We start from the raw sequence: 16,801 nt of genomic DNA, 5'->3' as shown, positions 1-16,801 counted from the left end.
ACATATACACAGACACACAGATGCGCACCGAGGAATTCCCACAGAGATAGAGACAGTGAGGTAATGTGTGGTTGGGGCCGGGCAGTACTCCCCACCATGCTGCCTTGCCAAGTCCCTTGCATCCTTCCTGGATGCGCTCTACTGCAGAGCCTGCCTCCTGCATCTACATACCATCCCTAGCCAAGGAACCCCATCCTCACAGAGGACACTCAAGCCAAGGTGCACAGCAGAGGCAACAGTGGAGACTGGATGGGTTAAGAGAGTCGGGCGGGAATGAGGGAGGGGCTGGGGTCAGGCACACAGAAGCGGAGCGGGTGGCAGTTGGAATCCATGGGTCTCAGGCAGGGAGCCTGGGAGGCGGTGTGGCTGGGATCTAGGAGAGACCCCAACCAGCAACCACTATGATTACACAGGGCAGAGGCCAGCCTAGGGTCTTAATGGTGATCTGCTGCTGATACCCTGGGTTCACATCACAACACAGAAAGACTGGAGGAGAAAGCCCGGGAAAGAGTGAGAGGCCTGAGCATCAGCAGGGGAGAGGGCGGGGACACACGTGCAGAAGATTCTAACTAAAATCACAGCACACGAGTCAGATGCTTGGGGGTAGCTCAGCAGCAGCGCCTGCCCGGCATGCTCGCCGTCCTGGGTTTGACTCTCAGAATAGGGAAGGCAAGAGAAAATCATGACTGCCAACAGAAACCAGCCATCTTCCCATACCTCAGTCATTCTCCCCTCTGACGGGCCAGCTCCAGCCACCTCAGACGACAGGTGACCAGTACCTGCCCTTAGACATCCGATAGATTGCATCACTTTGGAAGAGACAGAAGTGGTGTGGCCTGGCAGGACAGTGTGGGAGAGAAGCTCACTAAAAACACATGGCTGTAGAATCCAGCCTCCGTGGGAAAGACTGTCCCCTCAGAGGGCAGGGAACACTGTCCTGTTTGTCGCTAGGGAACAGGGTACAACCCGGTACTGGGCAGTGTCCCTACCCAACAGGCTGAATAGTGACTTGTCCCACACCGCCGCGGAGCCCATCCCTCAGGGTGGCTACCTTCATCTGGACGCCAGCAGACCCAATGAGGAGCAAGGAGTCTCCATCCCAGACGTCGACCTGCAGCGTCTGAGCAGCCAGGTAGTGGGCGAACCAGCGCTGCTCTCCTGGCTTCAGGAACTCGGGATCCACCATGTACCTCAGCTGGAGGCCGGGGGAGCCTGCGCAGAGGAGCCTGGGCTGAGTCCGCAGGTAATTAGGGCCATTTATCATCCTTACATGAGGAGATATTTCTGCCCTGGTCATGATTACTAATTTCTGCTTCCGTCACAATGACAGTTAATAAACACATTAATCAAAAGCATCATGAAGTACCCAAATTAACAAAGCGAGGAGTCGCGTTCGGGAGACTGTACTTCTTTCCAGTGTGCACAATAAGCTCCCAAAATAAGACTTATGGATTCCACCGAGTCCTTGTAAAATGGAGGGTGATGGATGGGGAGAGCGTCCCTCGAGGCTCGCCAAGGAGTTTATTATTCTATACACAGAACTTAAGGAAGAGACCAGTCCACATGTGCTGTCAAGGCTGGATCACATGTGTGTGTGTGCACACGCAAATGAATGCACGCGCACACACACACACACACACTCAACGATGTTTTAGCATGTCACTGCTGAGCTCCTAGTGCAGGACACTGGCCCAGAGAAATCCCAGGCCCCTCTCTAAGGTTGCACCTACCCCAGGCTTACTGACATGGTAGCTACACTGCGGCCTCTGCCTTCATCTTCCTGGGGAGACACGATCATTAATTCTGAACAGACAAAGCTGGCAGTGAGATCACCGTTAGTTAAAGCGCATGTAGCAGCAATGCCGAGGGACCCTCAAAGCAGCGTTTCCTCTTTCTACTGTCAACAGTGCCAATGGCATCCACGAAGCCACGATGGGCGGAGCCCTCACCTCCACAGAGGAGGGTTGCATGCAGTTCCTCAGAGGGCACTCCTTCCCTCCATGACATCCTCTCTGCTACCTCACTCGGGGTGGGGGGGAGCGGGGGACACACAACAGAAAGTGTTACCCACGTTCTATTCAAGGGCAGATCTAACCTCCCACAACAAAGGGAGGACACCTACCCTGTAGGCCTCTGCAGAGAAGCACCAAGCTGTGCACCCTAGAACACGAACTGAGTACACCAGGAAAACAAAGAAAACTTAAATACATCACAGAGAGTAGAAAAAAACAAGTCCAGCTCTCTGAATACAATGCCATAAACTAGAATTCATTAAAAAAAAATTAATCAAAGAAAATTCACAGCTCAGTCCTAAGTAACTATGGAAGGGAACACAAGGTCTTCTAGAAAAGCCGGACTTGATGGCACACACCTCACACGCCTGTCATACCAGCACTGGGGAGGTGGAAACAGGAGGATCAGGAGTTCAAGGCCAGCCTGGGCTATATAGTGAGTCCAAGGTTAGCCTGGCTACCTGAGATCCCATGTAGGAGGAAGAGGAAAAAGGACAAAGAGGGGGAGGATGAAGACGAGGAGGAGGAGGAGGAGGAAGAGGAAAGGGGTTTCTAGAAAGCACAGCTTCTCAGTGAATGAGACACAGAAAAAAGCATAGCTCTGCACACCGTCGTACGTCTACAAAATCAGAAGATCTAAGAAAAATGAATTAGGCAAGGCGAGAAAATGGGGAAGGAAATTAATGACCAAACATAGCAAAGAGAGGGGATGGAGACAGCGGCTCAGAGGACAGGGGCAGCACCGACTTGCAGAGGACCCAGGTTTGGTTCCTGGCACTGGCATGGTTCCTCCTAATGGCCTATGACTTCAGGTACAGGGAATCCGTTGCCCTCTTCTGGCCTCCACAGGCACTGCATGCACATGGCACACGCACGCTCACACACATATACACTGACTGGTTTTCTCTTTTTTATTTTTAGTTGCTCTACAGTAGAGCCGGTTTTAGGACCAAGCATGTGGCGAGTTTTACACTAAGTTTCATGGGCTGCTGGGAAGACTGTGTGTTCAGTCTGTAAATGCCTGTGACATAGTTTAACCCTGGGGCTTGTTAATTTCTAGTCTGGATGACCTGGGTGTTGGATCTATGCTGCTAGAGTTGCCTGCTCTTGCCTGCCTGACTTTGTACCTCCGTTAGCGTTTGTGTGGGGTGACACAGAGCCAGGTGCGTGCATATTTACAACTTTCTCGCATCTTCTTGACTCGTGTGTGGAAGTTTTTTTCTTCCGATCGTGGCTTGATGTCCACTTCGTTAGACATCAGACTGACCGCATGGGGTCCCCCTGGGCTTCCACTTCCTTGACAGACAGCGTAGACCCTTCAACTGCCAGCCCTGGGTGTCTGGAGCCGGGTCACGTTGCTTTTAATTCTGATCACGTTATCTGCATCTTTCAATCAGAGAGTGAATTTATTGCGTGTTTTATTAATAAGTGAAATCAGCTGACTGTGGTTCGGTGGGGTTATCTGGGCACTCCACCCTGCGCTCCTGCCGGTGTCTGGGCACTCCACCCTGCGCTCCTGCCGGTGTCTGGGCACCCCACCCTGCGCTCCTGCCGGTGTGTCTTTTGGGACGGTGTGTGCTCTCCTCCTTTTTACGTTGACATCTGGCAGTGTGCACGTCCTGGTTTGTTCCTTCTTGCTCGCGATGACAGTTTGTATGTGGTGAATTTGCTGGTTCCTACAGTCTGCTGGATGGTCCTCTGCGTGGTCCTTTCTGTTCACACCCGGGCTTTGATGGTTTTCTGTCAGGACGCGTGGACTCCAGTGCGTGAGACTGACTCTCCCTGTGCTGTCTCAGTTGGGACTGTCTCGCTTCCTCTGTGCGCTCCATTCCTAAGTGTCGTGTGCAGTGCTGGCTTCGTAGCCCTGGGTTGCTGCCCTGGGTTGCTTTGGTCTGCAGCATTGTCTTCGTTGTGTTCTGAAATGTCCTTATCCCTCTGTCAGTTCTGAGAGGTGACTCTGCTGGAGGTGGCATCTCGGTTGCCAGCTGCTTGAAGTGTGTCACGTCCCAGGCTGGCTGGAAACTTAAGAGTGGAGGCCATAGATCTGAGAAAACCCAGAACTGCCCAGTGCTGCCCTCCTCTGGCCTGGAGCCTCTGTGTGCAGCGACCTGCTTGGCTTCTCTGCTCTTGCTCCTGAGGACAGGGGCAGTAGGGTAAGGGAGAGAGGGGCGGGGCTGTCCTGACCACCTCAATCCAGGCCTGCTGGGGGGCGGGCGGAGAGGGAGCAGAAGCTAGAGTCCAGAGGGCTCAGGCAAGCAGGAAGGCTGCCCTTGGCCACAGGGCGTCGGGCTGCTGTTACAGCGGATGCCTTCTGCCATGGCAGTGTAAGCTTCAGGGGTGGAAGCCAGAGGTATTCTCAGAGCTGGTTCTCGGGGTGAAATGTTCCCATAACTGCTTTGTTATAAATAAACAGAGAGAGAAGAGATGTTTTGATCTGTACTTTCTGACTCTGGAAAGAAACAGGGGACCACCCAGCTGAGACCTCCTCCTAGCTTGTGTCACGTTTGTCCTGTGTCCCCTGCCCGGAACCCATGCTTCTGTCCCAAGGCTCTCTTCTCTCCCAGCACAGGTGGCAGCCTGCACACCAGTTAACTTCTGTCTCGTTGAGTCTTCGCATGTGGCATTAGTTGCTGTTCCCTTTCAAATAACTAGCCGCTTCTAGTTTGGTTTATTTACTGACTCGTCACGAGTGGCATGTCTTAGTTTTTTAAATCAGTTCAGAAAGTTTAAGGGGGTTGGGGGGGGTTGATGGCAGGTTTCCAACCTAGCAGCATTAGCGCCAGAGAGCAGCGAAGTTTTTTGGGTTTTTTGTTTGTTTGTTTGTTTGTTTGTTTAGGAATTTTCAGGTTAGTATACAAATATAACGGAAACTAGGGCTCCTTCACAGCCACCTGTCGCTGTCTCGGTTCTTATTCCCTGCAAGCTCTGTGACATCATCTCTAGGCTGCATTTCAGAGCGTGCTCACTCCTCCCCTGTGCCTGAGGGCCATGTTCCCACTGGACTGAATGCCTCTCAGACTCGTTCCCCTTGCATGCTATCTCCCCAACACACGCCACGGCCTCTCCTCCTCCTGCATCCCTGAGCCTCACAGCCTGTCTCTGAGCTCTGCAAAAGCGGCTTCTCCTGGCACTGGAGCTGGAGGATGGTTTCCTGGCCACTGTCCACCTCAAGAGATGGCAGGAATCCAGACCGAAGCGTGGTCTCATGAGTGTCAGAAACGTGTGTTTCTGCCTTGTGTGATTTAAATGAAACCTGGAGCGGTAAGCCACTGCCTGCCTGGGGAATGCCAAAGCACCCTGTCATCGTTTATCCAGCCTGTCCCACGTGAACCACACACACGTAAGTCCTCATAGCTGGCGAGACGCTCAGATCATGGGAGCACCTGCTTGCTGAGGAGAGGTATCCAAAGCAGACAGGGACTCTTGTGTCCTCTCCAGAGAAGCACGAAACCACATGTAGCGGGTACAGTCAGTGACTACAGAAATTTCAAGGGGACAGGCCAGTGCTGCAAAAGTGTCACCACAAAAACCAGAGGCCTCACCCCAGTGCCCAGGAAAGGAGGAGTCAGAGAACACCTGTGAGCCACTCCCACGAGACAGAAAACCTGTCTAGACTGCCTCGGAAGGGCTAAAGGACGGTGTGGCTCACACACTGCAACACAGTACAGCCAACAAGAGAGGGCCACACCCACCACAGAAGGGGGACTCCATCTCTGTTTCTGTCTTTAATTACAATCAGTGTGTGTGTGTGTGTGTGTGTGTGCCCACATTTGCATATATGCACACATGCCACAGTGCACAAGTAGAGGTCAGAGAAACAACTGCAGGAATGGGTTCTCTCCTTCCACCATGTGGGTCCCGGGGAATTAACTCAGGACTTCGGGCTTGGTGGAAGGTATCTTTACCTGCTGAGCCATCTCACAGCCTGAGACCCGATTTCTGAACAGATTACATTTTAAACTGAATATCTGCAGGAAGGAACTGTAATACTGGCATGATAGCTAGTGGTATTAAAAATTGTTTTTAATTCTTAGATGGCGTTATAATATTGGGTGTAAGCTTGTCAGAAACCTGAGTTGCAGAGGCACTGTGGAAAGAAATCCTTGTAAGAGGGGATTGACGCTGATGTAAGGCTGACTAGGGGTCCTGGGCAGAGCACAGCCAGCCAGCATGGAGCTTGGTCTTACACACAGACCAATCACTCCGTTCTCTCAAGTCCACACATATGGCAAGCTGCACACAATAGCCCACTCCTAAGAATACCATTCATGGGAATGGAGAGGTGGTTCTGCAGTTAGGAGCACCTGCTGCTCTTGGAAGGACGTCTGATTTCCAGCCCCCATTCACAGTCACCGTGACTCCAACTCCATAGGATCTCTCCCAGCCTCCATGGGTGATCACACACGAGTGGCAGACACACAGACACAGACACAGACATATAAATAAAAAGAAAAGGAAGCATAAAGCAACTGTTCCGCAAGGCTGAGCACAGGATTCCTTCGTTCAGCACTTACCAGCATCAAAGGAGCCATCTTTATTAATGGGGACGAGGATGTGGGACAGGGAGCCAGAGCCGCTCTTGCCCGTCCCATCCAGCTTGACCAGCTGCAGGCGTGGCGTGGTCTCGGGTGGGAAACGGTAAAACTGGAAGGTGAGATACACAGTCTGTGGCCACGGCGTTCCTGGGCAGTCCTGGGCGGCTCTGAGTACAAGACAGGGAATCTAGTCAGACATCCACAGCGTGTGATGTAATCCCACGGTGTGACGCACAGGGACGGCGTAGGGACTGTGGTCACAGAGGCTGCCTCAGTTACCACAGAGGACTGCTTTGTCCTCTCAGGGGACAGGACGGGGGCTACTCCAGGTGCCATGACCTCTTGCCTGGAGTTGCTGCTATCAACAACAGTGGCATCTGAGAACCTGGCACACATGGGGTAGGCTTTAATTAGCCTTGAAGACTGCACAGAGGAGGGCCTCTGACATTTACAAAGGAGGGCCCCAGTCAGGAAAATGTAAAATCAGACGGCGGCGCTGAGGTCAACATGAGGAATGCACTAATGTTTAAGACAAAGATAGCAGGTTACTGCCCCAGTCGCTACACACTGTATTCATATGACAGATTACCAACCACTCCACAAACACACCATATCACATGACAGGTTACCAACCACCCTGTAAACACACACAAATACTACGTGTGCCAATTAACTGAGAAAAGCAGGTGGTCCTGACCCAGCTGGAAAAACTCTGACCACACAGCATGCTGAGAGTCAGACCTTCAGCGTGAGGAAGCCACACGATGCCGGGACCCCTGGAAACTACCTGCTGAAGGCAAGAAACTGCAGCACAATCTCATTCCCTCGAAGACAGTCCAACTCTTCCTTCTGAGGGTTGAACCTCACAGGGTCTATGGGATTGACGGCCTCCACTGGCTGCTGGCTGGCATCAAGGATCTCGGGGAAGCCAGAAGACTGCAGAAGCACCATTGCAGCTCTGGAGAGCTGGCTTCTAGAGCTGAAACAGACAAACCCCTCAGCCCCTGACCCCAGGAGGTGCGAGAGCCTGCTCTTCAAAGCCGAGGGGCCCAAGCCCTCTCCCGCCAAGCCTCACCTCCTGGTCTGTGCTCCCACGACGATGGGAGCATGCAGAGGAGTGAAGGGAAGTTCCTGTAGGTGCTCGACAGCAGGCGTTCCCTGGAGCGAGGCCGGCTGGCTCAGGTCGGCTTCCAGGTGAGAGACCCTACTCTCTAATACAGATTCCTGCCCAACAAAACCAGGCTCCAGGTGAATGCAGCAAGAACCCACCACTGAGGGCCCCAAAGGTGCTCAGTCTAAGGCTGGGCTGCCCCGATGGCTTCTGTAGGGTCGTGGGTGCCGTGTAATACTTGGGACAAACTATAAAGGTTCTGTTGTTATCTGTATTCAGGGTGAGTCGGTCACTCTGTATCTTAGAGAGCAACTGCTTCTGTGACTTACAAACCACAAACTGAATAAGCAGACCAGTGCTACGGAGACACTGGCACCAAGCACGGCTGTGGGGCATCACATTCCTATCCTGTCTCAGACGCGGGACGGCGGCGGCAGCAAATGCGTGAGGTGGGAAGCCAGGCGCCACCTCCTGCCCATCCCATCCCACAGCCCCACATCACGGAGAAAACCCCAAGGGCCCTGTCACCTAGCCAACCAAACATCAAACTCCCTTCCCATGACGGGTGATGAGGGACAGGAGGGTACACTCACGGCCTGGAGCTGGGGACCCTCTGGGGACTGAGAGCTGTCTGGGAGCTGAGGAGGGGGCTTGGAAGAGCTTTGCAGAGCCGGGGACAGCGGGGAAGCCGTCAGCTGGGAGAGCGAGAGCTGTAGGGCGAGGGCTTGGGTGAGATGTCAGTCAGCTCAGGGAGCCCCCAGCGCTCATGTGAGCGCACACACACACACACACACGTGCCTGCACAGACCCCATGGGACAGAATGATGGCTCCCATGCATCGCTGCCAGGAGTAATGTCGGCACCCTCGCAGCCAGCGGCTGCTCTAACATCCAGGGCCCTCCAAACTTCCTTAATGCATAATTATGAGGAGGCCTGGTGCTGTGATCTCTCAAACATCACAGTTGGAATGAGAACAGTCACAGCAGGAAGGCTAGTGGAGAGGAGGGGGCGTCCTGCAGCAGGATCAGACAGTGTGTATGTATCGTCGGGCTTCGCCCCTACCCTTGCACTGGACACCCTCTATGGTTCTGTCCAACTTCCTGCCCACTGAGTCTCCTCACCAAGACAGTGACCACACTATGTTCACAGGTGAAGAATGAATGCTGATATCAAAAGGCAGGGGTGGGGCAGGGTGGGGTGGGGCAGGGTAGGGCGGGGCGGGGCGGGGCGGGGCTGGGCGCAACACCAGGCTGCACTATCGCATGTGTCTCACAGATGGACTCTGCTTCAGGTGCACACATCTGAGGGGTGATGGCTCCCTGCAGGGACATCTGGCCCAAAGGAGGGCACAGCAGAATGAGCGCAGGAGCAGTGGGCACTGGGCAGTATCTCTGGGGCCTGGGAAGGGTCTCCGGGTCCACTCAGCCCACTTCAGACTACCAGGCCAGCAGGAGATAGGAATTGGCCTGCAGACTGCACCTTGGATATGGCTTCTCTGAAAGTTATTCCCAGGATGGGGATAAAAGTTGTGCAGTCAAAGCCACCCAGGGCCAGGGGACACGAGAGCCCCCCCAGCCTGCCAAGTAGTGCCCCTCTGGGAGGGGTGAAAGCCAGGTTCCAGCGTCTCAGACTGTCACTGGCTCTACAGGCCACACCACTGGGAGAATGTGGCATTTTAAGTCTGAGCAGCAGGGTACAGGATCACTAACCAGGCAGGAAGCCACCAGACTGGCAGCCAGACCTGGAAATCAGCTAGTAAAGCATGCTGCATGCGGGGCAGAGAAGGGCTGGGGGTGTGGGGGTGTTGGGAGGTACCAGATACCTCCAGCCCCGGCATGCAAGCAGAGTCCTTTCGGAGGCCCAAACTCCCTGAGCCCTTCTTCTGGAATTCCTAAGAGATCACCTTGAGCCTGGACTTACCCCTGGGCCCACAGGAGAGTCCTGTATTGCAGCAAGATCCCGGGCAGCTAGTGCTGGTGTGCCTGGGGTCGGGGAACAAAAGGGCTGTCAGCCTCGGCCTGGCCCAGAGACCAGATGCCAGTCCAGTTGGGCCCACTGTCTTTTTACCTCATCCTTAACAGGACTGGAAGCAGCTGCTCCCTTCCCTCCCCACAACCCCGTTCTGACCCCTCACCCCTCGCCCTGACCCCTCACCCCTTGCTCTGACCTTGCCCAGGTCTACCTACTTCCTTCTGCAGCGAGCAGCCTTGCTAAGTGTGGTCCCTGACACTAGCCCTCTCTGACACACTGCCGCACTACTGAAGGCTTTCGGCCACTCACACCCACTGCCCTGGGAGTGCCCAGCTCTGTGGTATGCCTAGCACAACAGTGCGGAGGCTGGGGCTTGGCTCTCAGTCCCAATCCAACCTACCAAGCCTAGCCAGGCCCCCAGGCCCCTCATTCATGGTGCAGATGCACCTTTGGGAAGTCTACTCAGAAGTCAAAGCCAGCCCTCCACCAAGCTCCTCGGAGCAGGGGGCTGACAGCAGCTGTGACCCTTCAGAGGCCAGTGCAGGATCCAGTACCCAAGGGATCCTCTGCAGAATGACAAGCTCCTCCAGGGAGCTTGGGTGACGAGGGGCCACCTGCACCCCCTGTCCTGTAGCTGCATAGCAGTGAGGCCAGGGCTGAGGCTGAGGCTGGTGTGTGCAGGTTCTCACAGCCATGTCATCTTGCAACCACGTCAAGCATGCCTCCAGCTCCACGGTCACACCATCTATAGATATGGGGCAGCCTCAAGGAGACCCCAGTCTGTCAGACAGGGAGGGCCTCCTCTGCCTGACCCCCAGAGACCACGGTGTGGCCCGACAGCTGTCCCTAAGGTCACAGCTGCCATCTCCAGCTCCATGTCCAGTCCTTGCCTGGATCCACAGTCCCCAGGGATGGCACAATGGACACTTCTAGAGGACCTCATCCCAGAGTACACTTGATTTCCAGAAAAATTGTACCCTCTCCCTAGGGCCTTGTCCAACACTCACAGGACCAACAAGAGACACCAGGAACTCATAAAGCCTTCTCTTCCTCCCCTGGGGCCCTTGTTGCCCAAGTCTCCACTTGACCCACAAATGTCAAGAATGAATCTCTCACACTTCCCAAGGTCCCCTGGGGCTAAACAGCCTGGTGACCCTGGCTCTGTACCACCTGTGTGGAGAATGCCTGGCAGCCTCCTACTTCACTCTGGGTAGCAACAAAGCAAAAACCATGCCAGCATACTCGCCATTGAGGAGACACCCAGAGCACACTGCTCAAGCCTGCACGGCATCGGCCATCACTGCCCGGCCTCTGGCTGCTTTCCAGAGGGCCCCTTAGGAGATGCTGCATCTGGCCCCAGGCCTCACAAGGGTCTGGTTGAGGCCTTGAGAGGCCTCACTGTGGGGACAAGATGGCAGGGAGTTCCAGGAGCAGAAGTGGGAACCAGCCCAAAAGGACTTCGGCCTCAGGTAACCCAACTGCCCGGCCTGGCTGGTACAGCTCTCGATAAGGCTCGTGGTACAGCCCCAGCCGCCACCTGGGACATGTGTGCTCGCCCACCCCCTCTCTCCTAACATGTCAACCTGCAGGGTTCCCAGTGACCCAGACACTCCTGTCCGAGGAGGCTGTTGTGTGGGAGCCAGAAGGAAGATGGTCTCGGCTCTCTGGAGGCAAGTTGAGTGTTCCCCCCCAGCCGCCCACCACGGGGAGCCAGGCCAGGTCCCCAGAACACCCTCTGCAGCTCTCTCCTTTACCTAAAACAGCCCCAAGATGAAGCAGAAAAACTCTACTCTGTTCCGCCCTAATGGGGGACTTGGGAAACTCTGCAGGCTGATTTCAGTGAAGAGGGAAAATTGCAGGAGATGGCTCCATTATCCTTAGCTGAGAGAAGCCAGCACTTAGGCTCCGGCCTGGGCATCCTCCGGGCGAGGGAAAGCTGGGGGCAGCGTTACCCGGGCCCATTACTGCTTCTCCCCCACAGGCTCAAATTTGGGTATTGTATGGAATGTTTCTTCAGGTAATTCTTTATATTGTGACTTACCATGCAATTTTACCTTCTGAGAGAGTTAAAACAGCCTTTGAGAGGCTCTGGCAGCCCTCTTATGACACCTGCTGTGAGCCTAGGTTGGGAGGGCCCAACCCACACCCGAGAGAAACGCAGGTTGGGAAGAAATACATGGGACCCCGAGAGGCTCATTTTCCAGTCTTTCTCTCTTAGAGGTTGTTCATCCCTCCTTGCGGTGCACCATGGCCCCACAGGAAGGGTGTGTCTGATGGGAAGACCCCCTTCTGCTATAGCGCACAACTGGGAGGAAAACCCCGGATAACACATGGACCCCAGGACAACGGATCTGTGTGCCCATGTCTGCCTTGCAGGATGTCCAAGTGCACACTACACGTCCCTGAACCGATACAACCAGGACCTTGTACAGCAAGGAACCCCTGGGGCAAAGAGGTTGCTGGAGCGCCCAGCTTGTCAGGGCAGCATGCTGGGCTTACAGTAAGAAGAGCTGGTGACCGAACACACGGCACAATTCTATGCCATGCACTGAGGGGCGAGGAAGGGGAGCCACGGTGCATGGCTGGCTGGCCTGCTGCAGGCTCATTGCTCCCTGAATGGAGTGGCCTGCAGGGCACAACCCCACCACTGCGCCCACCTGCTACTGTGAGTTCCCATGTGACCACCGAATGTATAAGGCTTTAATTATAGCTAGGTGCTACTTGTCAGATCCTCCACGGTGGCCCTGCCACAGCTACAAGGTCCTTTGGCAGAAGTAATGACAGCAATCAGCACAGCCTGCTCACAGCCTGCTCCACAGCCTGCTCGCGCGGCTCCACAGGTGGCCGGCAGCTGCTGACTGCCGCTGCTTCTCCACAGAATGCGCCCTCCAACGCTGGCCTCCATTCCTGGGGCTGAGGTAGCATTTGGCTGAGCCTGGACCTCTGGGTTTGAGCAGTGGCCTTGTCCACAGAGGGGAACGTGCGGACTCAGAGACCATGGTTTTTCTCGAGTCAAAGGATCCTGGGAAGGCAGTGCAGCTCAGTTGCACGCAAGCTTGCAGAGTTCAGAGGGAAGAGACAAGGGGTCTCCAGACACCAGCAGAGGCTGCTGCTCAAATGCCAGGAACTAGGAAAACGGCTCCCTGGCCTGCCTCAGCAGGCTCCATGGCCCGCTGAGAACCGTCTAACTGTCTTGACATCTATGCTCTCTGCCACGCTCCACGCGCCAAGAACTGCTGTCAGCAAACTGTCCACTGCCCACCCCAGCTCTCTGTCAGTTTGGCATCGAGAAGCCACAATGTCCTCCTCGTGTCTAAGCGAGGGTCCCCGAAGGCCAGGCAGGAGCCCACGTTCTGACCCCAATCTGAGCTGTCACAGGTCCCTTAGGGTCACTCTAAGATCCAAGGCCAGTGTGTCCCCTGCCTTCTGTGCATCCTATAGAGAGGGGCTGCAGTGTGGCCCTAAGGTGAGACTTTCTCTGGGACACAGTGAGCTGCTTCCCTCCAGCCCTGGGCAGCCCTCAGCATATTGTGGCCTGACCATGCATGTTGGACACTGTCACAAACAAGACAGAGGCACGGTCTCCATCCATGATCATAGCTGGCTGGCCTCCCTCCCAGCGACAGTGAGTGTGCAAGATGCTTTCCTGCTCCGCACGGTGCCCGCCAGAGGACGGGGACTGCGGCACGAGGCAGTGTCTCCCGACAACCTCTGACATCCACCGTCACCTTCTTGATGTACAGCGACTCGGGAGAGTGGGACCTGGACCCATCACATACCTCGGGAGTCACGGAGTGGCCATTTGTCCGTGCCGTGTGACAGTGAGCAGACAGGACAGGCAGTGACCTTTCCCACCTTCTACTTTCTCAGCCCTCTGGTTCACGGGTCCCATTTATCATGTGCTTGTACTTATGAAAGGGCCACAGAAAGATGCCAAGGCAGAGAACTAACTAACAAGGGCCAGGACCTCCACCACTGTCCCAGGACTGGTTGGCACTGGGGTCCTCAGGAGCACAGAACCTGCAGAGGCCGGGCATGTTCTTTCTGGGAAGGAGGATGGGTTAGGTTACCATGGCATCTTCCTGCTGATGGCCTTGGCAGCTTGGGGCTCCCCAACCCCATGCATGAGCTCCCTTCCTGAGAGGGCTGCACAGGATTCGCTGGGAAGCAGCCGGCACATGGGGTGAGAGGTGAAGGGGTGTGGGCAGAGGAAAGCACTTGGCTCACTGAATGCCCAGACCACAGCCACTTGTGGTCGACCACAAGACAGGAGAGCAAAGGCCCTGAAGGAGCAAGAAAGGAGAGGGCATGAAGCAGTTGCCTGGCAACAAGCCTCAGCTCGGGAAGGGTAGAGGCAGAGATGGCGACAGTGTGGCCCATCACAGAGAGGGAGAGGAAGAAAAGGCCTGGGCCCTAATGAGACCATCACTAAACCTAAAGAAGGGTAGCAAAAGATGTTCCCTCTCAACAGACCATGAGGATAAAGGATAAGTCAGGACTAATGGGTTCCAGGTGCTGGGGACGCACAAGGCACACCCATGTGAAAGGCCTTTATTCCTCACTCTGTGCGGCTAAGCCACCAGTCCTTCCTGAGGCTCAGATCACAAGGATGGGAAAATGGCACACTAAGAGATAAAGGGAGAACTTGGTGATGGGGCAGGTGTGGGCCTCTACCTGACTGAACTCAGGCCATGACCCTCAGGGGATGGAGAAGCCAGGTGACCTGCCTGGGGCCCTGAAAGGTCAAGCTCAGCTCTGTTTGCTGACAGGGACCACGCTCTCCATACCCAGCCCAGCCCTCCACAGCAAATGCACTGAAGATTCTACTGCTGTGTCCAACGTGGCCAAAAGCATCCCCCCTACACACACACACACACACACACACACACTTCTGTGGGGCGACCAGACTCCCCTGACACATGGATGCCCATCTGCCAGAGGAGCCCCACAGCACAGTGGCAGCTGCCGGGATGTAAGCACAGGTGTCCTGGGGCACACGGCAGCGGATATCTGCGATGACCCCTGTTACCGGAGTGCTTTCAGATCCTCTGAGCAAACAATCCAAAATGCTGTCGCCACTGTAACACTCAAAAGCAAAATATGGGTCAAGGAAACACCAAGATAAATCAAAAGTGCGGCCTGTGCGCCCTCTAGTGGTTTGGAGCTTGCTCTCTCACGGTCGGTGATGAACAGACCTCGCTCTCTGTCAGCTTTATAGGAAAAATAAAAAGGATGATTCACAAGGGGAAGCCAGAATACCTCACTTAAGGTGACAGACATTGGGGTCTACAAAGTTCCCCTCGCAGGTTAGACGCTTGTGGATATTTCAGTCTTTTACTGGGGTCTTGGGAGGCAATGACTTTTAAGCCTGGAGCAAGGCGGAAAAGCCACTGAGACATGTACAGCTATGCTACTGCACTACAGAGCCATTCCGGATGTCCACAAGAACCAAAACAGATGCCTCTCTGCAGACAGACAGTGAATCTTTCAGTAAAGAACTAAGAGTGTGCGCAGGACCACCCTGCTTCTTCAGGACTCCAATTGCTGCTCATGTGTCCCAGAGGAAAACACCCCCAGCCGGCTCACGTGGGAGAGCTCTGAGCTGAAAGGAGGCACTCAGGGAGGCTGGGCTAGTGGGCTCTGACTTCCTGCTGCCCCCCAGCCCACTTGGTCTTTACCAGTTAGCCCCTCCATAGCCACATCCACAGGGGCTGCTGAAGGGCGGGCCGGGGGCTGATAGCTACTATACGTCTCAAGCAGGGGGAAAGCAGGGGCAGCCGGAGGAAGCTGGGGCAGACTGAGGTGCCATGTGGCCCCTGCAGAGAGGGAAGCTGGGCGGAGCAGAGAGGGTGGGAACTCATATGAACAACACCTTCCACTTGTTCTCCCTGAGACTCGACCTTCTGAGCACTTTCCCATGGTGAGCCACCCTGCACCCCTCACCCCACACCCAGAGTGTGTGTGTGTGTGACCCTGTCTCCAGCCCCCTGTCCCCAGCAACACCCTCATCCCTACTGCACTCTGTCCCTGGCTCCTTTCATCATAATGTTCGTAAATACAGGTGACACAGCAAGATCACCACCTCCACACTCTCCTGGGACAAAGTGACACAGGCTCTGTTGGAATTCCTAAATCCAAGGATTATCCTGGAGGGCCTGGGCTCAGAGCTCAGAGAAACTTCTGGCAAAAAGCCAGCTCTGGAGAAAACAGAGCTGACAGGAAGGGAGAGAGCACAGGAGAACAGATGGGAGGATGGACCAGGTCTCAGAGACACTGAGTTCTGGGATCTTGCAATGCTGCCTCTGGTCTTTCTATTACATCAGCCAATGAGATTTTATCTTTCTATCACATCAGCCAATGAGATTCCTTCTTTGTCTTTCTTTCATTTATTTGGAAAACAAATCGGCTTATTTATCCATTCCCTTAGCTGGGCAAGGAGAGGGTGTTTTTTTTTTTTAAATGCTTGACTGCTGGAAAAAGTCACAGGGCTGCAGAGATGTCTCCTTGGTTAAGAGCACTTGTTGCTCAAGCATGAAGATCTGAGTTTAAATTCCAGCACCCATGAGAAGAAGCCAGGCAGAGCTGCGTGCCTGCATCCCAGGGCTGTGGGGGATGGAGACAGCTTGCCGGGTCACACTGGCCACCAGAGTCCCTCCAGGTCCAGAGAGAGAGATTCTGTATCAAGGGAAGAATCCAGCAGAGTCCTGCAGCAGGGACCTGACTCTCTCTGGCTAAACACACACGTTTCCTTGTGCTGAGAATTGGATTTAGGGCTGCCACTAAGCCACATTCCCAGCACAATCTAAAATTGGGGGGTGGGGAGCAGTGGAGAGATGGCTCAGCAGCTAAGAGCCCGTATTGCTCTTGCAGAGGACCCATGTCATTTCCCAGTTCCTAACTGCCTTAACTCCAGCTCTAGGCAACTCAACATGTTCTGCTGGCGACTACTGGCAGTGAACGGACATACTTAAAAATAAAAATAAAATGTAAAATAAATTACAGTCAAGAAGAGCCAGGGCAAGCTGGGCGTGGTGGCACATGCCTTTAATCCCAGCACTCGGGAGGCAGAGGCAGGCGGATTTGTGAGTTCGAGGCCAGCCTGGTCTACAGAGTGAGTTCCAGGACAGCCAGGGCTACACAGAGAAACCCTGTCTCGAAAAATAAAAAAAAAA

The 16,801-nt window shown here is 54.6% G+C and overlaps 1 protein-coding gene across 3 annotated transcripts in view; it reads right to left on the bottom strand.

The window, feature by feature from the left end:
• The window catches only part of Nphp4 (nephrocystin 4), an 86,115-nt gene that overhangs the window by 16,776 nt on the left and 52,538 nt on the right, over positions 1–16,801 (bottom strand). For all 3 annotated transcript variants that reach the window (XM_029476428.1, XM_021159368.2, XM_029476427.1), the window contains exons 12-17: positions 9,579–9,640; positions 8,252–8,368; positions 7,623–7,771; positions 7,335–7,526; positions 6,527–6,714; positions 1,052–1,212 (exon numbers count right to left, since the gene is read on the bottom strand). In XM_029476428.1, coding sequence (XP_029332288.1) covers positions 1,052–1,212; positions 6,527–6,714; positions 7,335–7,526; positions 7,623–7,771; positions 8,252–8,368; positions 9,579–9,640 — 869 coding nt within the window. The remainder of the gene's footprint in view (positions 1–1,051; positions 1,213–6,526; positions 6,715–7,334; positions 7,527–7,622; positions 7,772–8,251; positions 8,369–9,578; positions 9,641–16,801) is intronic.

The sequence above is a fragment of the Mus caroli genome, chromosome 4 (genome assembly GCF_900094665.2).
Source record: "Mus caroli chromosome 4, CAROLI_EIJ_v1.1, whole genome shotgun sequence".
Classification (NCBI taxonomy): Eukaryota; Metazoa; Chordata; class Mammalia; order Rodentia; family Muridae; genus Mus; species Mus caroli.
This window is presented reverse-complemented; position numbering and strand designations above follow the sequence as displayed.